Source organism: Crassostrea angulata, chromosome 4 (genome assembly GCF_025612915.1).
Source record: "Crassostrea angulata isolate pt1a10 chromosome 4, ASM2561291v2, whole genome shotgun sequence".
In the NCBI taxonomy this organism is placed as follows: Eukaryota; Metazoa; Mollusca; class Bivalvia; order Ostreida; family Ostreidae; genus Magallana; species Magallana angulata.
In genome coordinates this window covers 21,897,178-21,923,288 of record NC_069114.1, presented here as the reverse complement: position 1 = coordinate 21,923,288, position 26,111 = coordinate 21,897,178, and the positions used below count along the sequence as shown (strand labels likewise).

The 26,111-nt window shown below is 34.2% G+C and overlaps 2 protein-coding genes and 1 pseudogene across 2 annotated transcripts; 2 read left to right on the top strand and 1 right to left on the bottom strand.

Moving 5' to 3' along the window:
- Window positions 1-12,967: 12,967 nt before the first annotated feature.
- LOC128182159 (uncharacterized) lies at window positions 12,968-19,605 on the bottom strand (annotated as a pseudogene).
- A 1,528-nt stretch (window positions 19,606-21,133) lies between these two features.
- LOC128182158 (uncharacterized protein K02A2.6-like) lies at window positions 21,134-23,377 on the top strand. Its single transcript, XM_052850768.1, has one exon. It carries the CDS (start codon window positions 21,134-21,136, stop codon window positions 23,375-23,377), a length of 2,244 nt encoding a protein of 747 aa, XP_052706728.1.
- Window positions 23,378-23,529: 152 nt separating this feature from the next.
- LOC128182157 (uncharacterized protein K02A2.6-like) lies at window positions 23,530-25,089 on the top strand. Its single transcript, XM_052850767.1, has one exon. The coding sequence runs from the start codon at window positions 23,530-23,532 to the stop codon at window positions 25,087-25,089; it is 1,560 nt and encodes a 519-aa protein (XP_052706727.1).
- Window positions 25,090-26,111: the final 1,022 nt, after the last annotated feature.

The following is a 26,111-nucleotide window of genomic DNA, read 5'->3' as shown; positions in this document are numbered from 1 at the left end:
TGTCCATACATTCATCGATATCTACAATGATGTTCACAGTTCCATTGAAATGCATGAATATTTCATTTAACCTGAGAATCATATTTTTAGAAAAACAGTATTCAGTATTAATAAATTAAGATTATCTGTTTCACATATAAATATAACATATTTATAAAACTATAAATTAAAACGAGTTACCTAGTTCGCAATAGGTTCCATTCCATCCTGCTTCACAGAGACATTTGTAAGAGTTACCTACCGACTCACATGTTCCGTTGTTAAGACACGGCTCTGATACATTACATATATCTGAAGAAAAGATGAAATTTCATTTTTTTTAAATGTTGGAGTTACAGTTTACTGTGGAATCGTTAAAATTCGTGGTGGTTCAATTTTCGTGGAGTTTTCGTGGAAATTCATTTCAAGCATAAATAAACAGTTCCTAACGTATAACACATTCATTTTAGGTCTAAAACTGGAATTTTTACATTTTAACATTCAAAATGTAAACAAAACTTTGTTTACATAGCAAAAATTTTGAGATATGTAACTCGCTTATATCTCAACGAATGACACTCAAATTTTGGTTGTCTATTAAAAATGCCTTATTGAAGCATTGTAAATATTAAAATCGGGAAAATAATTTTTGACCAAAATGCTGACCATGCCACTTTAAAAAAACCCATTTTGAATATCAAGAGTTTTACAAGATTGATTCAGTTTGCCTACATATGTATTCAGTCTCATTTGAACATAATAAAAAATAGGGATAAGTGATGTCGAATTATAGAAATCAAGCCTCCGATTAAATTCTCGTAAAATTTGGCTAAAGATTCAGACATCTTTCATATATTTGGATGACTTTATGGTAAACGTCTATCACTCTCTCAGGTTTAATTTATATGTCACACAGAACCTCTAGAATATATTACAAAACTACCAAATGTTAAAAATATGAATAATGTATCATAAAACTGAAAAGAAAGGTATATTGAAAATTCATAATTTAATTGCTTGTTTCTGTCATTTTTGTCTAAAAATCCTTCCGCACAAAAAATAGTTCCCCCAAAACCTTTTTGTTTCTTGAATTCAAATGGATTTTTTATGAATGTTATGTAGTTATGAAACAATTATCTTTCTGTGATGATTAAATAAATAATATCATATTTATTTTAAATAAAATGATCATATGCGCAATGAATGCAAAACGTGAGGAGTTAGATACCTTAATAATATTTTTTCTTAATGCAAATGGATTTTCTTTATGAATGTTATGTAGTTATGAAACAATTATCTTTCTGTGATGATTAAATAAATAATATCATATTTATTTTAAATAAAATGATCATATGCGCAATGAATGCAAAACGTGAGGAGTTAGATACCTTAATAATATTTTTTCTTAATGCAAATGGATTTTCTTTATGAATGTTATGTAGTTATGAAACAATTATCTTTCTGTGATGATTAAATAAATAATATCATATTTATTTTAAATAAAATGATCATATGCGCAATGAATGCAAAACGTGAGGAGTTAGATACCTTAATAATATTTTTTCTTAATGCAAATGGATTTTCTTTATGAATGTTATGTAGTTATGAAACATTTATCTTTCTGTGATGATTAAATAAATAATATCATATTTATTTTAAATAAAATGATCATATGCGCAATGAATGCAAAACGTGAGGAGTTAGATACCTTAATAATATTTTTTCTTAATGCAAATGGATTTTCTTTATGAATGTTATGTAGTTATGAAACAATTATCTTTCTGTGATGATTAAATAAATAATATCATATTTATTTTAAATAAAATGATCATATGCGCAATGAATGCAAAACGTGAGGAGTTAGATACCTTAATAATATTTCTTCTTAATGCAGTTTACCTTACTATTATAATTTTTCCGAATACTTTCTAAAATTTTTAGTTAATGTATTTATTGCAAAGCTTGCTTCATAATAAGTGGGATGTTTTGCCTTTTTTGACGACAGAAGAGTTAGGAATTCGGAGTATTACAAAACAACCAATTGATAGTTAAATTAAAAAAACACGACAAATGGGGAAAACAAACGTACAAACATTGTTAATCTTCACAGGTTAAGGTACAGGTAATTATATTTAGTAATGTTATTAGGTTTTAAGTATCTAAATTTAAAACCAAAAATATATATACCTGCTGTATCTGTATTTGCTTCTCTTTCAAGTAAAAACGGCAATGTCACGTTTAAATCAGCTGAAAATAATCACAAAACAATTCAGCTAAAAGATGCATTAAGTCTTGAATTGAATAGAAAACAGTTTACATGTCCATTCATTAATGATAAAAATAATCAAAACGGCAGTCCAATAAATCATGCAGTCTATAAATGTTTCTATCATTAACCTTGCCAAACAAGTCGACTGTTGATTAAACCATGCAGAATACTTTAATTTGAGGTACTATTTTTTATATTTAATTATTTACTGCGTTATTCTAATAAAATATCTCTGCTTGGAGAACTTTTAAGAAGTGTATCGACCTACTTAAAAGGAAACAATTTGCCTAATTTGTGTTAATTTCATTGAGCATTATTGGCTCGTCCTTTTTCAAATTGTAAATAATAATATTGCTGTAAATATTTCAATATTATTGCGAAAGTAATGGGGGTCGGGACTCTAAGTAAAAAAAACCACTCCTCAAATATTTTTCTAAATTTTTGGGAAAACATAAAATACTACATACATAGAAATATGCAAATTTTTAAACAAATTTCATAATGCAAGATTTTACTAATAAAATTAAAAACAACAACTTACTAATAACGTTATCCTTTACACAGCCATCCTTGCCTAGAATAGATATTCATAACAATGTGTAAATATTTAAATTCAACGTTTTTGATTATATATATATGAGAAACACTGTTTAGAACACACAAAGAAGTGAACACAAAAGAGAACTTACAATGAGTACAGATTTTCTCGAATTTGTCATAAAGATCTCCGTATATCGTTCGTACATTAAAGGAGCACACCCATTTGAGTCGAGCGTCGCAGAAACAAAACCGTGACTGTTTGCACTCTCCTAATAGATTACCTTCGGCAGAACAAGAATCTGGGAGAAAATAACAGCATACAGTAAAGATATCGTTTTCATCTTAGAACTAAACTCTCTCTCTCTCTCTCTCTCTCTCTCTCTCTCTCTCTCTCTCTCTCAAAAGACATTGCAATTTCAAAATGTCTACTAGTATTTTGCAAATCATTTGAAAAAAAGTTTTAAAATCTATTTGATGTATCAAATTAGAAATGCAACGAATGGTGACATACTAATCCTTATTGTGTGCAAATTATTTTTTCTATCAAACGTGTTGACATGGGAGATTATAATATAAACTTGCAAGGTAATTATGTTGACTTGCAACATAACTATGTTGAAATTCAGGTAAATTGTAATCAGATTACAATTATTCAATATATATATATATATATATATATATATATATATATATATATATATATATATATATATATATATATATATATATTTAGATTTTGAATAATTGTGATATAGCGATTAGTCTGCGGTTTTCTCCAAATCAATAGACTTAACTTCTCGGGATTGATCTAAAGATGTCATGGACCAGAAAAATTACTTTGGTTTTACTTTTCCGATGAATGTTAAAGGGTTTATCTAAATTTTTAACGAATGGGACAGAATGCCTCTATAATTTCCGAACAGACTTCGTAATCACACGAATAATCGTAATCTTAAGTACACAAGACTGTATCTTACCCGAACCCGACTTTGAATCTGAAAAAAACCCAAATAAATTGCATTTAAAGTTAGTTATTCACTTACTAAAGTTGAAAGAATAAAATCAATGCTGTTTAAAAAATACTGTCTGTATACTATTGTACATATATCGACATAAAACTTCCGATAAGAAATATGTTTGACAAGTTTGTCAATGTTTTGTACATACACGTTTGAATAGTTAATGGGGAATTGTCACGATTTTAGTCAAAAATTCTTTTTCCGATTTTAATGTAATCAATGCTTATGCATGGATTTTTCAATGAGCAACCAAAATTTGAGGGACATTCGTTAAGTTATAAGCAAGTTACAGAGCGTGCAATTCCTTGCTAGGTAATCAAAGCTTTTTATTACTAATTGAATATTGTAGTGAAAATTCGAGTTTAGCCTTAAAATGATCATTGTGTTAAACGTTAGAAACTGTTTATTTATGCTTGATTAAATGAATTAGAAAATAGACAAATCAGCTTGAAAAAGATATTTTACTGGTATATTTCACCTATGTATTAAGCAAAAACAGTGCTCGGACCTTGCTCACATGACAAAGAATTGTGTGCTCTGTATCTTGCTTATAACTCTACACATGACCCTCAATTCCATGTGATCATTATAAATGCATTCCGAGAGCATTCTAAATAGTAAAAACAGAGAAGTAAAATTTGACCAAAATCGTTTCCCTTTAAATAGGCGCAGCTTTTAAGTGTTCTAAAGCATTCCGATTGTAAGGTTGGTTTTTTCACTAATTAAAATTAATCGTTAGATCTACTATAGTATTTTTAGATCTCAGACTATCTTAAAATTCATATATGATTTTATCAAGTTTCATGCGATTTGAAGAGCTCATAACACATTTTTTCCTAATTAAGGTTCTTGTCATAAAGTAAAAAAAAGTTGCTAAAGGTCAAGATCTAGTAATTGAAAGGTGTCAAGTAGTTTATGACATTCAAGATATAATAACAATTGCTTTGTTTGACGAAGTGTGTTGGTGCCTAAATATTCTTGTATATAAATGAAAATCATATTTTAAACTGTCATATAAAAAGTAAACTCTATGAAACAAGTAACAATTCTTAGAGTTTTGTACATTTTAGCATTACTGTGCAAACATCCTCAGATGATGTTGATTTTAAAATATCAAAACCATTACCCTTGGACCAATAATATGACCATAAGAGGATTCAACATTTAACAAAGAAATAAGGAAGGGAAAATATTTTTTAAAATCTTCTCAAAAATACAATGCTGCAAATTGTTAGATCACTTACAAAGCATCCTCAGATAGTGTAGATTCCAAATTAATAAAACCGGGACCAATATATGGGACAATACAATAGGGGTTCGAAGTTTACCGTATGATTTGTGGGGCTTTAAAACTATTTTCAAGAATTAAATGTTTAATGCTGCGATTTGTACAATTAATATGCAAGACTTGTCAGACAGTGTAGATTCCAAAGAGTTAAAGCCATGAATTGGGGATCAAAGTTTAACAAAGAAATATTTTATGAAAATGTTTTGATTTTTTTTAGGTTTAGAACTATAAAGCTACCATTTGAGAGATTATTATACAAGCAATCTCGGAAAGTGTAGATTCTTATTAATAAAATAGTGACCAAAGGCCTAATATTAGTGGCCTAAAAGGGGTTCGACGTTCAACATAGAAACAAAGCGGGGAAATGTTTTAAAAACCCTCCTATCAAAACTACATTGATACAATTTATGAGATTAGTACGTAAGTATCCTCACACAGTGTCAATTCTGAAGCGTAAAAATTGTTACCACCGGACTAATACTAGAGCCCAAAGGAGGAGTCAAAATGTTAAGCATATAAATACTAAATGCTTTTTAAAAAAAATTCTGAAGATATAGAATAAGCATCTTCATATCCTAATATCAAAGTCAAAGTGACCTTTTTAAAAAATTTATAGATATTTTTATATAGTTTTTTATTTTTTTGATTTTGTTAAATCTAATACGTTGAGGCCAAGGATAATAAGATTGGTTAGTTTGTGCATCTTTGGTCTTATGATCATGTTAGCTTTTTTATTAATGTTGTCATGTATTATCAATTTTTAAAACATATAAGAATTTATGTGAGTTTTATAATAGTTCAGAGGAGTTCCGTGTGTTTTTATTTTGACAAAGATACAAGACTTGTTGATCAGGTAGGCGATGTGGTCCATGGGCCTCTTGTTTACTAATAAAATATAACTTAAATACCCAAAGTCTCGCCAAAAAACCCCCACATTTAACAGACAACAGCTGACTTCTACTTTAAATTGATGTCAAATTGAAAATAGTTATTTCGATTACTTTTGCAATGATTTGATAAAGAATGTCAAGAAATTGTTTATTTTCTTCATATTCCAAATGCTTGGAATTAAAGCATATAAAGCAATAAATCATTACAACCATCATAAAGTATCTTTAGCGCTAAAATGATACTCTGGAATGATTTTATTTTACCAGATCTTAACCTCGCAAACGTAAAAGAAGAACTTATTTGGCGCACGCTAGAAACTGGTGGATTGTGTAATTCATTTGCAAATAGAGAGTTAAATCTAATTGAAAAAATAAAAACATGGCATGAGCAACGGCTACATTAACACATTATTGTGAGCGTTGAATTCTGTTTGTAACTCGACTCAAAACCACAAATGAAATGTACAATTTCCATCGTGACAATACTCCTGTTGAAAAGGATAAATTAAGCAAAGTCAATAGAAAAAATAATTATTCATAAATTTCAGAAGAAGAGCTGAGTTGAAAAATGACAATCTAATTCCGTTAACTATAACAGAATGATAAACATTTTGATGCCTAAAAAATGAATACAAGAAATGGTCACCTTTAATGTAATGTAAAAAGAAGTTTCATGGTTTTTTGCAGAAAAGTTCTTCTTGGCCCTATGTAATACAGAATTCGTTAAACGAGATGGATTCTAGAGAAATATTGTAATCATACTCGCCTATCAGAGCTCCAGCAGAACAATGATGGAATTTATCCAGATAAATCAGGAACACAAACATCAACATCACTGATATCTGTTGCATTGTGGGATTGGTCAAGTTTGTCCGGTTTTAGTCACTGTGATACATTATTCGATAGTTCCGAACGGTAGGTCTCCGAGTCGTGCCAATAAAAGAAAAACTGTGTATTGATGTATTTATTGATGTTACTTAAACACGTGGTAGTGTTTGTTTATTCTTTACATCTATTGGTTGTTATTATTGTCACCTAGTCAGGTGACAATATTGAATTCATATTACGGGCTATGAATGACCGTGAAAGTTATTGTGTACTAGTAAAGCCATTCGAAGGCTCTTTTTCGTGCAGTCATGTAAGTACCACCCACCCGCCGTTTGCTTCGTATTGTATAATATATAGATGTATCCACTGTCTAAAATTTACAATTTTATTTTGTAGATGTGGAAGATTTGGTTTTGAAAGAAAGAAATTATTGTTATATTGGAATTAATTAAAACTGCACTTTCAGAGCGCTTCACATCCTACTCATGAGTTTGTGTTTATTTCATAAATATTTTATGTTCGTTTGAGTGAATCGAATAAGAACATGCTAATTTTATTTAGACAGCTGTGTTATAACCAATTCATTTTACGCATTTTCGACAGATCAATGATGGCTGATCGAATTGAATTTAATGGTATGTTTCAATTTTGGAAAAAGAGCTTCTGTGTTCTCCTCTAACAAAAGGGCATGCCCACTCATATGTCGTTAGAAAAAGCAACTGAAATAGAAACTTAGTCTGAAAGATGAAAGCAAAGTTTCAGCTGGGATACGATTTTAATATTTGGACAGAGTTTCGATTTCTTTTTTGTAAGATATAATTATTCTTTTTCCAGTTATTAATTGTTATGTTTAACCTTTTGAAGTCAACGGATACTTTAAAATACAATGTTTATACAATATCAATATCATCAGGAGAAGTATGACTATGTGGCATTGGGGAATGTGAAAAAGGACCAATTACTCGTACTTCTCTAATTTCTTTCGATATTTATGTCTCCCCTTTCAAAGGCTTGTTTTTGTCGACTTTTGTATTAAAGTCTTCTGTCTTCAACGAAAGACCTTACTGTTTTTCTACGCGTTCTCATTCTTCTATATATTATTTTTCTTCTTGGTAGTGACCCTTAATTTCTCAGCCATTTCTCAATCGATTTTAATGATTTTTACAGGGATGATGTCTTCCGTGAATGTCTCTTTGCAACCCACTTCTAGAAATTCACTTCCGCTTTTGAATAATCCCCCTTTTTCATGTATTTTGGTACACGATACTGTCCACGCATCTCCTCAAAAACTGTCATAGATAGAAACTTGAAATTTATATGCAAGATAGAGTGGTTAAGGTAGATTTGCTTGCTTAGATTTGACTAGAGGTCATTATCCTTAAAGCTCTCCCGGACCTGAAAATGTTGATGTTAAATTTTTTGAAATTTTTTGGGAAATTTAAGATTTGAGTGTGAATATCTTTCTTCTCAGAAATATTTTGTTAACACATGTAGAGCATCAAAAGATTATCTATAAAAGATCTTTCAACTGACACCAAGCAAAAGGGGCTGGCCCCTCAAATTAGGGCAAAGAGGGGGCTAAAATCTGTTATCTATATCCCTTTTATCATTAATATTTTGTAATGCATTATAGAAGTAAAATTGTTTATCTTTCAGTTATTTATCTATATATGTTAAAAGTTTTCTGATATGTTACATAATAGGAGGTTTTCAGGGGCTAGAAATCCAATATTTTGATCATTTATATCTTAAGAAGAAGAAATATTTTGAAAAGCATTATAGAAGAGAAGATGCTCAGAATAACGTTCGTAATAATATTTAACCACTAAAGTTTCGTTTAATGGCCCCTATAAGGAGATAAAGGGTCGGTCCCAAAAACAATCTTTCCTGAATATCTCATCAACGGTAAAAAATTTGGAAACACTTAATGAACAAAATTTGTTTAGAATAATACGACATTTCTTTTGATATGAAGAAATAGGGGCCGGCCCATCAAATTAAAGGCCAATAAGGGTCTAAAGGCTTTTATCTATATATCTTTTATCATAAATGTTTTGTAATGCATTATAGAAGCAAAATTGTTTATCTTTCAGTTATTTATCAACGTATGTTAAAAGTTTTCTAATATGTTACATAATTAGGGGTTTTAAGAGGCTAGAATTCCGATATTTTGATCATTTATATCTTAAGAAGAACTATTTTGAAAAGCATTATAGAAGAGATAACATAATAACGTTTGTAATATTTATATATATAACCACCAAAGTTTCGTTTAATGTCCCTTATAAGGAGATAAAGGTCGGCCTGTTAAACAATCTTTCCCAAATATCTCAAGAACTGTAACGAATTTCTTAACAGATATTGTACAAAATTTGTTTAGAATAAAAAGACATAGAGAGAAAAAGAAATGGCTAGCCCCTCAAATTGAATTCGTCAAATTAGGGGACAAGAGGGATCTAAATGTTTCCAATCAAAACTCGTATACATGTATTATAGAAACAAAACAGGATTTTGTCTTCTATTTCCAAATCATGTTTAGCCACTAAAAATTTTGACCTTGACCTATTTTATTCTTCAAGGTCAAGCATTTAAAAAAATATTGTCAAGACCATAACACAAGACCCCTTCAACATACAGACTTTAAACTTGTATCATAGATAGATAGTATATAACCAAGCTGAACCCCGTCATAATTTTTTACCTTGACCCAAAATTTTTATTTCAAGGTCACATTAGAAAAACTTCATTGTTCAACTCCTAAATATACTTTGACATAAGGACTTCAAACTTTAAACAATTTTTTATTTCAAGGTCACATTAGAAAAAACTTCAATTATCATGAAAATATTCCTTACAATAATGACCTGTTTCATATATGGATGATATATAACATATAGCTGACATCGTTCTTTTTCACCTATCAAATTTGCCCCATATTACAATCCTTTGGGAGAAGGGGAGACATGTGTTTTTCGTAAAAAAAAAACAAACCACAAAAGGCCCATGGGGCCACATCGCTCACCTGAGCAACAATTGGCGTTCAAAAGATATTGTGCCATATGGTCCCACGATAGAATAACAAAAAATAAATATTGTAAAGTATTCGAATTTTACACTTATTTTTGCATACACGTAATCTTTGACATTGTACCTTCATGAAATACTATTTTTACCAGAATAAGAAAATCCCATGCAAGATATAAATCTAAACATTTGGTAGGGGTAGACTGTTAAGTTGTTAACTTCCAATTCCTCATATTTTCGTTCTGCCCCCCCCCCCCCCCCACTTTGTAAAGCGATCAAAATATATGAGAGCATATGGGTACATTTTTTTTCATCAACTACTTATTAGTTATTGCATTTTCAAAAAAAAAATATAATAGTTATTGCTTTTTATTTAAAAAATCCTACATGTATAGATGTGAAAAAGAAAATTGTACCTCAATGTGCTCAATTTCTCAAATTAAAAACATTCAAAAATTAAATTTGTCTTCTCCATTATAAATTTATTGACTGTTATTTACCTCGCGTACAAACCAGGATAATTTTGATATTTTCTTAGGAATAGCAATAAATACTTTATCCCCGCAACAGAAATGTGTCAGAACTATGGAAACTGTTTTATAGATGTCGTTTTTATTTACTCGTGTCTGAAAAACTATCAAAATTGATGTAGATTTCACATTAATTATTGTTTAAAGAGGGGGCCCCAGAGAGTAGGTATATACAGAATATCATTCTTTTATTTTGTTTGTACAAGTATTTAACATATTCTAATTCATATAGAATTTCTAATGTTCAACCAAAATTTCAGCATCAATCGTAGAATTATAAGCAAGATACAGAGCTCACAGTTCGCCTAGGTTTGAGTCATATTTTGTTCACATGAGTTTATTACATTCAGCTTAAGATTTTTAACTTGGTATTTCTATTCAGCATTTAAAATGAAAAAAAAGAATGGCCTAAGATTTTCAATTCTTTTATTCACTCAAGACCAGTTCACTGGTATTTGAGGTTCAAAGTCAGTTTATACAAATGTACACAAACACAGTCAAGAATCACATGTACAGTAGGAGTAATAATGACGAAAAAAGGTTCAGTTTACAATACAATAAGTTGTTAAAATTGGTTTCTGGAAGAACAGACTTTGAAAATTTTCTTTAAAAATATTGACAATCTTTTTTACTTTTTAATCTTTAGTTTTAAGATCTGTGAACAAACATAGAATTGTGAGCAAATTTCTGTATCTTGCTTATAATTCGAAGCTTAACACTCAAATATGGTTAGTAAATAGAAATTGTAAACAATTAAACACAAGAAACATGCACTATAACAAATAAAGAACACAATTTATTTTTTCGAAATGAATCATATATATACATGTATATATACCTACACATTTCCGTCAGCGGTATCAAACTCTATTTAAACTGAATTAACTCGAGAAAATGCCGAGCATCTTAACAGAACCTATTGCATTAATCTACCATTACGCAAAAGATAATGCCGAATTACCGATAGATAGAATGAATTGTATTTCAGTACTTTTTTGATACATCAGATTTTGCTTCATTTGCGCAGGTAAACAGTTAACTGTTTGATTTACCGAAGTCTCTGTTTGATTTGATACGTAAAAATCACGAAATACAGACGAAAGTTCCCTGGTTACAAAGCATAAATAATGAAAACGAAACGAAAATCAGAACAAGCAAACACCAACGTCATGTGTGAAAACTGTCAACGCATTGAAATATTTGCCTCAATTTACTTCACAAAATCGGCACCAATATATTTTGCATGTTTCAAAAATTTCCTTTCATACGCGAACAACAAGCAAATTCATCATAGTCAGATCGACCCTTCTTCGTATAATGTCATGGCTGCTTTAAACAAAGAACCTCGTTTTAGAAGTATGGAATACGAGTCTTGGTAAAATGAGTATGCTAACCCGGGCCGTGGCAAAATAAAAGCGGCCGGGCCAGATCGGCAATCGTCAATTCCAAATACGCATTATTTTGCAGCAATATTAACAGCGAATACAAATATACAGGTCCATCAAATATCCTGAAATTTTAATAAGATTGGCAGATTAATAACCGCCAATCTTTTGTTTTGCCAAGGCCAAGTCTTGCCTACCCATTTTACCGGATGCCGAACCCGAAGCTATTAAACTGATTGAAACACGCCTTTCCTTTATGATTATTTTCGTAATAACTCAGATTTGAAACAGAATTATCACTTAATTTTTGCAATTTATATATTCCTTCCCATAAGGATAATTTATGCTAAACTACGTTGAATTGGATTCAGTAGTTCTTGAGAAGAAGATTTTTAAAAATACACCCCCATTTTCTACAGTTTCAAGGTTTTCTCCGCTTTGACTACATATCGGACTTTTATTTCTGCAATTTATATTCGCCCTCCCATAAGGATGCTTTGTGCCAGATTTGGTTGAAATTGGATAAGCGGTTTTAGAGAAGAAGTTCAAAATGTAAAAAGTTTACAGACGGACAGACAGACGGACAGACGGACGACGGACAAAATGTGATCAGAATAGCTCACTTGAGCTCTCAGCTCAGGTGAGCTATAAAACAATACCCACTAGTTTATCTTATAACTGGGCTTGGAGTTGGTCAGCTGATAATATATTATTTGAAACAACACCAATTCTAGGACCTTGATAATTAAGCACGAAACCATATGTAAAACCTTGATAAATTTCTTTAGCAACCTGTGTAATAGGATACTTGTCTACATATATAGACATATGCGAGACATTAATTGGGGTGCGACCTAGGTCCCATAAACCTGGGGGTTGAAAATTTTGAGGGTCTTGTGAAATTGGTTCCCTGTTGTCTAAAACTTTGTTGATGTCCTGGCCTTGTTGCTAGTCTTTTGCTGAAAAAAGACTGCCTATATGACACGTATTTTGACATGGGACAGTTAATCATGCAGTGGCCTTGCCCACATTTAAACCATATGTGGTCATACACACATTCCTTTTTAAAGCAGAATCCCTGGAAATTAAAAGTGTAGCACTTATTCCCATTGTAAGCCTCTGATGCTGTGGAATTTTGTTGCCTGCCTACCATGTACATAACCCTGAACTCTGAGGCGAGTGAAGCCCAAGACTTAGCAGGATCCACTGCAATTCTTAACCGGAACTATTCATCATAAAACTTCCAACCTGCCGACCTATCAGCCTCTGTCCTAAAATCATGCATATATTTCAGCATGTCTTAAAGGTTGCTTACATGATTCGTTTAGCATTCTTAATCTTTAAAAAAGGGTTAAAAATTTAAAATAAAACAGTCTAATTGAAATTTTTAATTGAGTATATCCACTAATTATAAACTTTTAACTCAATTTTAACAATTCATAAAATGGCCGCATGACAAACCCTACCAGATAACATTCAACAGCAAATAAATCCGTAAATATTTATAAATCATATGGTCATCCGCAAAATATAATAATACAATGATGACTGTATAGTTAAAATCAACAATGTATAATCATAATCTTAATCAAACTGACAAATAATAACATTTGTTATACTTTCATGTTAAATACTGAAATCTGATTGGTCTAGACGCAGTTCATAATCTGTTTTATTACCCTCAGCGTTGGCAACGCACTTAGCAACGGGTAACATAATATATAAATAGTGCCTGTTTGGGAGGGTAACAGTATATAAATAGTGCCTGTTTGGTAGGGTAACAGTTGAAATTGACACCCCGAGAAAACCATTGTCAACCGACGCGAAGCGGAGGTTGACAATGGTTTTCGAGGGGTGTCAATTTCAACTGTTATCCTCCCAAACAGGCACTATTTATTTTGTTATACTGTATGTCTTAATTATAAAGAAAATTTTACTGCTTTTATATAGGAATAACGTGAATTCTACAGCGAACCGTACACGCATAATTTTCGCGCATGTAACAATTTTTAATGTTACCCGTTGCTAAGTGCATTGCTAACGCTGAGGGTAATAGAAAGGATTATGAACTGCGTCTTAACCAATCAGATTTCAGTATTTAACATGAAAGTATAACAATAGAAATTGTTACATGCGTGAAAATCATAAGGTTCGCCTTAGAATTCACGTTATTCCTATCAAAAAGCAGTGATGTTTTCTTTAAAATTAAGACAATCAGTAAAAAAAATAAATAGTGCCTGTTTGGGAGGATAACAGTTGAAATTGACACCCCTCGAAAACCATTGTCAACCGACGCGAAGCGTCGGTTGACAATGGTTTTCTCGGGGTGTCAATTTCAGCTGATACCCTCCCAAACAGGTACTATTTATATAATCTTCAACTTTTACCGACCTCACTGAAGCTGGTCATAAATAAAAAAGGAAGAGACAATGTAAACACGGATTATCAACCTTCAACAAAATATATTTCCGGAATGCCAACAATGCTCAGAATATTACAATGATAGATTTTGAGAAAGTAAATTATATATGTAAATTTTTGGATTATAAATTAAACTTGCTTTAATTGATAACGGCACATATTTACAGACAAGTTAGAAATGCGCAATTGTAAATTATTACATTCTTAAATGTCTATTTTTGTGATAGCAGTAAGATTCTTAATTGATTTTGTAATGCATAGTCTGATAAATTCAAATGACGTATTGCTGAGACGCAAGCAGGGTGTGCTCAATTTAAAGAACGAATTTCACATAAATACATGTACGTCAATATTCTAATATTCAATCGTACAATTGATGAATATCATGTAAATATAAGTCTACATCAAATAAACAAGAGTTACATATGGGCCTACAAAATTTTATTTTTGCAATGCTCAATCCACAATTGCAAATAAACACATATATGTAGAACATGTGAAAAAGTAACCTCCCATAATTGCTAAATACAAGATTTGTCTGCAATTATACAATTGGTGTGGGTGGGTGGGTTTGCAAAAAAAAAAAACCACAATAGCTCAGACTTACTCGTTATTAGCTCAAAAAATTGGTCCACTAAAATATGGCGCTTACATGTAGATATAACATGTGACGTAGCTGGCTTGCTGCCTAACAATAGAAAAAATATGCGCGGATAAATTATTTCCGTAAACCTCATTCATTTCTAATACATGAATTAACATTTTACTTTAAATAAACAAGGGTAACCTGGACCTACAAAATTTTATTTTTGCAATGCTCAATATACAATTCGCAAATAAACAGAGAGAACATATATGTAGAACATGTAAAAAAGTAACCTCCCAGACCCAGGTGAAAAATGTTTGAGTGAGGGAAGGGGGGGGGGATAAAAAAAAAAAGGCTGAAAGGAATTCCTCTACCAAACTGTTACATATTTGCAAATTTTTTGGTCCAAGTTGGAATCCAGGTAGGGTAGCGTTGGTCTTCCGAAAACCCAGTTCTTGGGTTATTTCACTCTGTAAGCCTTGCTAGAACGCCCATGTGGCACCGCCCTGCCGAAAGGAATGTCCGGTGATACCCTCTCCAGGTAGGATTTTCCGCAGTCGAGACAAAAACCAGATGTAAGACAGGGGATTGCCGTATGTCCGTTGAAAGAGAGATGATGTGTCTGATGTCAAACGGTCGGCAAAGAGCAACCGAAATAAGCTACAAAGGGCACTGTCTGGGCACAGAGGATGACCGTGCAGGCCCGGGAGGGTGACCTGGAGTTGGTGCTCATGAAACTGGAAAGGTTTTGTCCAATTCAGGATTAATAAGAAGCCTTTTGCATGCGGGCGTTGTTTTAGATACACAAGTTGCGGTCTGGTACACAGATATGTCCCTGAGATAGAAGTTTTCTGGGCGCAAAAGTCCAAAGAATGCTATCAGACATGCCGCCCAAAAAGACCTCTTTGCGGTTCACAGAGAAATAATCACCACAGGACGAAAACCTGTAAATCTATAATCACTAGGGTTAATGTTGATAAACCTGTAGGCATTATTAAGGTCTACTTAATTTAGCTAAAAACAGTTTTAGTCATTTGTTTACAAGCATGACATAGGTTCATATATGACAAGAAGTATAATCATTGGGACTTTCGTTAATAGGTCGATTCGCATTATGAATGAATCTTACTTTTTGGGGAGACTTGGGAATGGCGCCCACGACATTAACAATATTCATAGGTCTGTCATATAAAACGTAATTTCCATGCAAAATTTCATGTGACTCAGCCAGATTGCAAAAAACTACAAAAGATGTATAATTGTTACATTCAACATAAGTATCAATATCTAAATCATTGTCGACAATGTGAAAACCCTCCTTAACGCCCTGCAGGATAAATGACTATCAAAGTCGCTGTTAGGAATAAGCTTTTCCCAGACTGAAAACTGCAGGTAGGAAGACGGAGAGTTGCAAATCCGTTTCTGGGTCTGTCACTGTTTTCCCTGCTAAACCATGATATGCTTCGTTGCAGGGTGATTATTCCTCTACCAGATATAACAATTATGAGCTAGCCAACAGTCTGGACGCACACAATCTGATTAAAATTAGACTTGTAATTCCGCTCCTCTACGATACGCTATACAAGCGTATAGCGTATCGTAGAAGTCTAATTTTAATTAGATTGGGACACACACAGTTGTCTTGGTTAAAACGGCGGCATATTTCACGCCCATTTGGAAAGAATGCCCCCCTTCCGCGTTTGTTGGGTGTCGACGATGTAGGCATATGAACTGGCTTCTCCACTTGCACTTTGCCCATATGAGAAACAATCTGAGTGGTGGAGTTATCCCTCTTTAGTATAAGACTGAACTCTCGTAGCTGTGTACATGGATCATTCCACGGATAAGAATACTTCAACTGGTTTTCACGGTATTCACGATCATACAACAAAATGCTTGGTCACACATAATTAGCCTGAAGACTGACTAGATATAGCCCACATAATCAAGAGATTGTTTCAGTGTACAAGTACCATCAGTGAACATCTCGAATATAATTTGAAGGCTTGCATAACTCCACTGCTCTATTGTTACATCTCCTAAGGATTGATTTTACTCCCCAACGTTCAATTTGACTCCGTTTCCCATATCAATGGTTTAAGCTTTGTCTAACAAGACCCTAGTTTCAGTCCATACATAATCAAGGATTTTTCCAGCTTTCTTTGAAGTATTTGACATATGTGAATTACCTTGAAATTCCGATGGAGCGTCAAGGGTCCTCGTATCTGGTGGTGCTGTCGCCGTGGTATGAAGGGTCATAGAGTGCAGGTTTCTCGTCTCAGTTTCTATCTGGGTTTGTAACTCTCTATATCTGCATTCTAGTTTCGTTCTCTGAAGCTTCCTCTCTAGTTCTCGGCATTTTGACTTATTTCATTTGGAGAAACTGCACCCGTTTGCACGCGTTGGCCATCCTGCACAGGTCGTGACTGCGTGGATTCCAAGTCGATGGTTTCGTTTTCCCTTAAAGACTTCATAATTTCTTACATCTTCGCGTCTGTTTTTGCTCTACGTTCTCTGTCATTTCTGATCACGAGGTCGATATTGTTTCGCGAATAAAATAGCTAAGACTTGTTCGTTATAGCTAAAAAAAAAATCGGCGCACCGAAATATGTCGCTTAGAAATAATATGTGACGTAGCTGGCCTTCTGCCTAACGATAGAAAAACAAATATGCGCGGAAAATTATTTCCGTAAATCTCATTCATTTCTAATATAAGAACTAAGATTTACAAGGAATCATTGTTTGAATGTTATGAGGTGATAATTTCGGTCGGGGTGTGATCAAATCTATTGTAAAGCACTTCGGGCTTTATTGCATTTGACCACGCCTCGACCAAAATTATTACCTTATACTATTCAAAGAATGATTCCTGATTCCTTAAATTGAAATTTGATACTCTGTTTGTTGAACTTTGAAAACCTACTGAGTAGTGGTATTAAGAGACAAAGAATTTTTTCATATAAGAATCTACAATGTACACGTCAATAACTTTGTTGAAATTATTGTTAATTTCGGTGCAGAAGTTCTTGAATTTTTTAAAGACGCATCCTTGTTCACAGTTTTGTAATCATGTTATTCTTTAGATAGATACACGCATTTCTGTTCACAAAAACATTCTTCTTCAAAGGGTTGGTTTTTACTGAGTTTGATTAAGATTTGTTTAACGGTTCTTAATTAACACGTGAACACAAACCAATATATGGACAGAGTGACGGACAGGAAAAATATTAAAATACAGATATAGATTAATCATTCAGTGAGCTGAAAAGAAGTGCAGATGTCTTTTTTAGAGTTGTTTTCAGATTCAAAAGTATGGATGTTAAAATCTGATAATTTCGGGTTCGTCATAATTTTTTCTTTTCTATACTGACCTGTTTGCTACAAGGCTTATTGTACAGTAGATGTTTGTTTCATGGGTTTTTTACCCTGACGCTTTTGAAACAGATAATTTTTCCTTAAATTCCTTTAGGCTACTTAGGATAAATATAAATAAAATCAGAGCCGGTTTCCATTACAATTTTTTATCTTACTAAGTACATGTATATCTATTCATGTCAGGATGCCAAAACAAAAAATTTGCTGACCATACCGCAAGGCGATATATCATAGAATGGTCCCTCATCTAAGTATACCTTTAGAGATATGCCATCGTCGGAAATCCACAGTTAATCATGCATCGTTCCCCTTTCCATCACCCGTGGGTCAGTTTAAACTTCAACACTCGTTTTTGTGGGCAAATATTTATAATTTTAGAGAACACTACCTTATATGGATAGCATTATATAACATATGACGATATCTGCGTCAAACAGATTCTCCAATCCAGTGAATGATTCGCAAATCATGACGGTCTACAACGTCTTACCAATTAAGTATAAGCTTGAATGTTTTATCGTGAAATTGTGGCTAACCCGGTAGTATGCATATCGACTTTCTACTAAATACTACTCAACTTTCCTGGTCGTATTGTATCGTATCGTATTCTTGATTTATATTGTTATAGTCTGTCCCAAGATATTTATGCTGCATATTTGAACGATTTTTAATAAAAATACACATACCTGTGACTGAAGTGCAATTAAAATCGATGAAAGGGAAAATTCCCAAGATAACTTCATTCACACATTATCATTTCCCCCCCCGTAAAAATTCACAGGAACGAAAACAGATTTCCTACGGAGATTTATAATAGGGAATGTTGACATCTTTTCTCCATTCGAAAATACTCGGGACCCCTCGCGCAATTTTTCAACGTTATCATCCGGGCGTCTTCATCTCCTTGGCAATGGAAAAACCTCGTAGACTTTTTATTTTTAGCCGTGTACTGATACCCGACAAGCTAGAGGGGGCGTTTCAAAGGGGAAATCTTGGGATTTTTTCATACTATTGAATGAACATCGTCTGAACCAAGAGGTATTTATAAATATTGAATAATTTAAGAAAATATGCGGCAAAAATATCTTGGGACAGACTATAATTGAAATGTAAATGTGTATATTCAGGGGGAAAGCACAATTTTATTATATATGCACAAGTAAAAGCTTAATGAAAATTCTAAAACGAATGGAAAAAATTAACAAGTTGTATTTTAAAAACGGTACCTGGTATCTTAATGTAAATCTAGTCTCGGAGGTAAAAAAAAAAACCCCATCTTGATAACATGTGGAAGTTCCAGCACGGACAGTCCGATGAAGTTTGGTTTACAAAATCGATATCAAAGTGCAGAAATCCAACACAGTTTAACCGACCTCACACACTCCATTAATGTGCGGGGCTCCAGCACAATTAGCCCCACCGTACTCTTTCTGGTCTTAAACTTCCCGTCATTTTTGGACAAGCGTGGCATTTTTCGATAACACAAAGACGACACATACTGATATGTCAGAAAAATAAACATTCACATCCACATATAGCTGTTAGATAAGTTCAAACATCTATTGTCCAGTAATTATTTCATTTGCCGGGAGTTAAGTTAAGAAGATATCTGATTCATAGACTAGGCTCGGAAGGGATAACATTTTGCCTCATGAGAGCCTCGTGAATTTTTTTGAAACTATCACAAACGTTTCTTTAATTTCAAATGTTCTCATACTATCTGGTGTATTTTAAATCTTAACTCTAAATATGTTTAGAAATACCCTTAATGTAACAAAAGCTCAGGAAAACAATTTTTGTGTAAGACAAGTCAATACCCCCACTTTCTTGGAACACTAATGCATTATATATATCCGGATGGGTTTGTTCCCGTTTTGCACACATTTGAAAATTAGGTATCGAAAAAATGTGTGCGAAACGGGAATTTGACCAGGTGAGATAATTGCTTAATTGCTATAGTCTATATCACAATTCCTGCGAGGGCAATTGACAATAAAATAAATAAAACATATCTACTCGCAATTGAAATTAACATGTATTTTATGTTGATGAAATGCTGTATACTATATTTGGAACGGGTTCGGAATTCAGGTCGGGTTCGGTGTGTGATTGAATTATGTTGTATGTGTATTGAATAAACGCATGTTTGATCGTCACAGCTATTTAATAATCATTCGTCCCGATAGCACGAATTAACATGGTGGCAGCGGTGTGTGGACTCTGATAACGTCTCAACGCTCCATATCGGCATTCTTAAGGTGATTTTGAACATTACAAACTGATATTTGTAAGAGCAAAGTTTGACTTTTTGTGCAACCACGTGCATCCGCCATTTGCATATATGAAACATGGGCGAAGCAGAACCAACCCCAGTGCAGGTATATAACTGTCCTTTTCGATTACCCCCTGAGTTAGAATTAACAACAGGAAATGTGTCAGAAAATTTCAAGAAATGGAAAAGACAGGTCGAGGTGTATCTCGCAGCTTCCGGTGGCACAGAGAAGGCCAAAGGGTTTGTTCCCGTTTTGCACACATTTGAAAATTAGGTATCGAAAAAATGTGTGCGAAACGGGAATTTGACCAGGTGAGATAATTGCTTAATTGCTATAGTCTATATCACAATTCCTGCGAGGGCAATTGACAATAAAATAAATAAAACATATCTACTCGCAATTGAAATTAACATGTATTTTATGTTGATGAAATGCTGTATACTATATTTGGAACGGGTTCGGAATTCAGGTCGGGTTCGGTGTGTGATTGAATTATGTTGTATGTGTATTGAATAAACGCATGTTTGATCGTCACAGCTATTTAATAATCATTCGTCCCGATAGCACGAATTAACATGGTGGCAGCGGTGTGTGGACTCTGATAACGTCTCAACGCTCCATATCGGCATTCTTAAGGTGATTTTGAACATTACAAACTGATATTTGTAAGAGCAAAGTTTGACTTTTTGTGCAACCACGTGCATCCGCCATTTGCATATATGAAACATGGGCGAAGCAGAACCAACCCCAGTGCAGGTATATAACTGTCCTTTTCGATTACCCCCTGAGTTAGAATTAACAACAGGAAATGTGTCAGAAAATTTCAAGAAATGGAAAAGACAGGTCGAGGTGTATCTCGCAGCTTCCGGTGGCACAGAGAAGGCCAAAGAAGTGCAGGTAGCCATAATACTAAGTTGTGGAGGCCCCCACGTGGTTGAAATTTATGACCAATTCCAGTGGGACGATGGTAATGACAAGAATGACCCTGATAAATTGTTTCAGAAATTACAATCTTATTGTAACCCCAGATCAAATGAAGTACTCGAATCACACAGATTTTGGAAGCTCCCATACCAAGATCCATTTGATAGTTTTCTCACAGATCTGAAGACCCGTGCAGCATCTTGCAATTTCCAGGAACCTGACAGAATGATGAGAGACAAAAAAGTGTTCACAGTTACTGGAAAGTTACAGGAACTTCTACTCAGAGAGGACAAACTTACACTCGAAAGAACCATACAAGTTTGTAGGGCGTATGAACAATCCAACAGACAAGTAAAGGAGCTACGTGATGCCACTCTGCAAGTGAACAAACTACAGAGATCTGAAAAGTACATGCACAGCAAACCGAAAACAGAGAAAAAGAAGGAAATTCCAAAGACTAAACACACTCAGTATAAGAAGAAAGACTGTGAATTCTGTGGGTACAAACACGAACCAGGGAGACAAAAGTGTCCAGCATGGGGAAAATGTTGTGAACAGTGTGGTGGAAGGAATCACTTCAAAGCAAAGTGCAAGAAGATACATTCAGTCAGTCAGGAAGAAGAATTCAACGAGGACCAATGGTTGAAAGCTGTTAGTTCTGGTGGCAAAGAAGTGACTGCAATAATGCGTATCAATGAGTGTGACATTAGATTTCAACTTGACAGTGCCGCAGATGTGAATACAATTTCTCAGCGTTATGTCCGCAAGGAGCAATGCAAGCCTACCAAAATCCGCTTGAACATGTGGAATAAGACAAACATGAAACCACTTGGTGAGGCAGATCTGACAGTCGTCAATCCACGTACAAATGAGAAGCATCAACTCAGATTCATTGTTGTTCCAAATCATTACACATGTTTACTTGGACTTGAGGCGGTACAGAAATTGAAGTTGATTACCATAAATAACGAGAAATTCATATCCAGTGTATCAAGCAGTGACTTAGGTGATTTGGGAACAGCCCATCTACATGTCGACCCAAATGTGAAACCCAAAGCTCTTCCCTGCAGGAAGATCCCTATCGCACTCCAGAGCTTGGTACATGAGGAACTTCAGAAGCTTGAAGATAGAGGAGTACTTATTCCGATTACAGAGCCTACTCCATGGGTCAGCCAGATGGCTATTGCTCGTAAAGCCAACGGCAAGCTAAGATTGTGTATTGACCCGCAAGCACTCAACACAGCATTGATGAGAGAACATTATCGCCTACCTGTTCTTGATGACATTCTACCGCAGCTCAGTAAGGCCAGAACCTTCACAAAACTTGATGTCAAGGAGGCTTTTTGGCATGTGAAGTTGGATGAGGAATCCAGCAGACTAACGACAATGATAACCCCTTTTGGAAGGTACAGATGGGCAAGGCTACCGTTTGGACTAAAGGTATCAAGTGAAATATTCCAGAGGAAACTGGATGAGGTGTTCGGAAACATGACAGGTGTTTTCAGCGTGGTAGACGATATCATAATAGCCGGCTGTGGAGAAAACGATGTAGAAGCTGAGCAAGACCATGCTTTAAAATTGAGAAAAGTGTTGGAGAGATGTGAGGAGAGACACATCATCTTGAATAAAGAAAAACAGGAGATTGGACTGAAAGAAATCTCATTTCATGGACATGTTATTTCTAGAGATGGAGTGAAAATTGATGACAAGAAAGTAAAAGCCATTAATGACATGCAACCTCCTACTGATGTTTCAGGAATTAAGAGACTGTGCGGCATGGTTCAGTACATGGCGAAGTTCCTTCCAGACCTTTCTACCATAATGGAGCCGCTCAGAGAACTTACTCGCAAAGATAAGGCATGGCATTGGTCTAAAGACTGTGAAGCAGCATTTCAGAGGATCAAGATGATGCTTACAGAAACTCCTGTACTAGCTTACTTTGACCCTGGGAAGGAAGTAGTAGTACAAGTGGACAGTAGTAAAGACGGCATTGGTGCAGTTCTCCTCAAGACGGTAGACCAGTGGAGTATGCATCTAGATCACTGACAGTGTCAGAGAGAAACTGGGCGCAGATCGAGAAAGAAGCGTTATCTGTGTTATACGGTCTGGAACGTTTTGACCAATATACATATGGCCGAAATGTGACGATACAGAATGACCATAAACCATTAGAGGCCATCCTGAAGAAACCTCTTGCAATGGCACCGAAGCGACTACAGGACATCATGATGAGATGGAACCGGTACGATTTTAACTTTGTGTATGTCAAGGGAACTAACCTTACAATTGCAGATACGTTGAGTCGCGCATATCTGAAGAGTGAGGAAGGTAATTTTAGTGAGAGACTAAGAATCATGGCATTGAAAAGTGACGAACCATGTGACATTCCTGATGCTCGACTTAGTGAAATAAAAGAAGCAACAGAGAGTGACGAGGAAATGCAAATTCTCAAGGAAACTGTGATGAACGGGTGGCCGGAGCAGAAACAAGAAACGCCACAGAGAATTCGCCATTATTTTGACTTTAGAGACACTATATCATACAGTGATGGACTTATGCTCAAAGGGGAAGCTGTAATAATCCCTAAATCTTTGAGGAGTGAAATGAAGGCCAGACTTCACAAGGCTCACTTTGGATATGATAGCATGCTGAGAAGGGCAAGAGGAACAATATTTTGGCCAGGAATGAATTCAGACATCAAGCAGTTGGCTGATTGTTGCTCAATATGTCAAGAGAGAAAACCAATGAACCAAAATGCTCCATTGATGCAGCATGCAGAAGGATCTACTCCATGGCAGAAAATAGGACTTGACCTGTTTGAGCTGAATGGAAAGCATTATTTGATTGCAGTTGACTATTTTTCTAGTTTCATCGAAATCGACTTGCTAACATCTTTGACAAGCTCCAGAGTAATAGCTTTACTCAAGAAACAATTTGCTCGATTTGGAATTCCAAATGTAATCATGTCTGATGGAGGACCACAGTTCGTAAGCCAAGAATTCCAAGATTTTGCAAAGAAGTGGGGTATAACTCACATGACATCATCGCCTATGCATCAACAAGCCAATGGCAAGGCCGAGTCAGCTGTAAAAATCATGAAGACTTTGTTAAGAAAATGTGAAGCGGAGAAGACTGATCCTTATGAAGCAATTCTTGAACAAAGAAATACACCAAAACAGGATACTGGTATTAGTCCTGCAGAAATCATGTTTAACAGAAAAGTGCGTGGCATGATTCCACATTTTCCACAGAAACTGGAGAAACCAGAAAGTGATGCATTCATCAGGAAGAGGAATCAGCGCAGACAGACAGTAAAGAAATCGTTTGACAAGAAGTCTCGCGAGCAGAGTGAATTGGACGTTGGTCAAGCAGTATTCTTCCAGCATCTAGAGGGACGCAACTGGAAACTCGGAAAGATCAATGGTATTCTTGGACCAAGGACATACACTGTCAAGGACCAGAACGGAACCACTTATCGTAGAAACAGAATTCATTTGCGACCTACCACAGTTAATTTCTATAGTCGTGACCGCTCACCGATGCGTTCAGTCCCAGATGATGATACAGAGGGCATACAGAGACACTTTGTAACAGACTCTAAGCCAGTGAACAATCCGAACTCTACTGTTAGCGGAAGCGCACCAGAAACACCGTCCGTTGAACTTACCGTACCAACGCAAAATGAACCACTCCGTGAAGGAAGACCTGTTCGCGAAAGGAGAAAACCAGCCTATCTGAAAGACTATATTACTGGTTAATGGACTTTGTCTTATGAAATTAAGTGATTTTCTAGTCAGTTGTTGTACATGTAATTTTCAATTGATCATTTTGTGTCTATAGGTCAGATACTTTACCATTTCAGTGACATTTTGTGCTAAATAAGTGCACTATTCATTTTATGTTTGTAACATGATGAAAGTCTATTTTGTTTGATGAAATTTGATGTTTTGATGAAATTTTGACATTTTCTTAAGAAAAGGGGATGTTGATGAAATGCTGTATACTATATTTGGAACGGGTTCGGAATTCAGGTCGGGTTCGGTGTGTGATTGAATTATGTTGTATGTGTATTGAATAAACGCATGTTTGATCGTCACAGCTATTTAATAATTATTCGTCCCGATAGCACGAATTAACATTTTATGTTACAAAATAACTTGCATAAAAGCACATTTACATAATAATTGACATCCATATTCATGAATTTGATTTAAAACATCACTTTGGTCATGAACAGTTTCATTATTTTTTTTAAACAAGAAAGATTATTGCAAAAATGTTGAATATGTAGCGCCTTTGTTTAACTTACTGCCTATAGAAAGTACATATACATGCTAAAAGTTTGAAGAGAAAATATCATATGTTAATATTTAATTATTGCTTTTGCTGACATAAATGGAAGAAATGTGTCTAGTGAAAACGCTGCTAAATATTTTTCATTTATGTTGTGTTATATCTTGAATAATCGAATAAAAAGACAAACTGTATGATGATAAATAGGCAATTTTATATGCATGCTTCAAAAACTATAAAGAATTTTTCACAAAACCGATCAAATTCAGAACTTATTCATGGATTTTCAACCTTTTTTCAGTTTGAGGTATATCGCATCAATATTACAATATTATTTTTGTCAGATTTTTTATGTATTTAACCTCTGATTTGAAAAACTAGAAAGTGACCCGCCATATACTAATGCAGTGATGTCATAAGAACTACTGTCAAGGTCACTACTTCAAGATCTGTTTTCTTTCATAATATTCTTTCTGTTGATACCAAA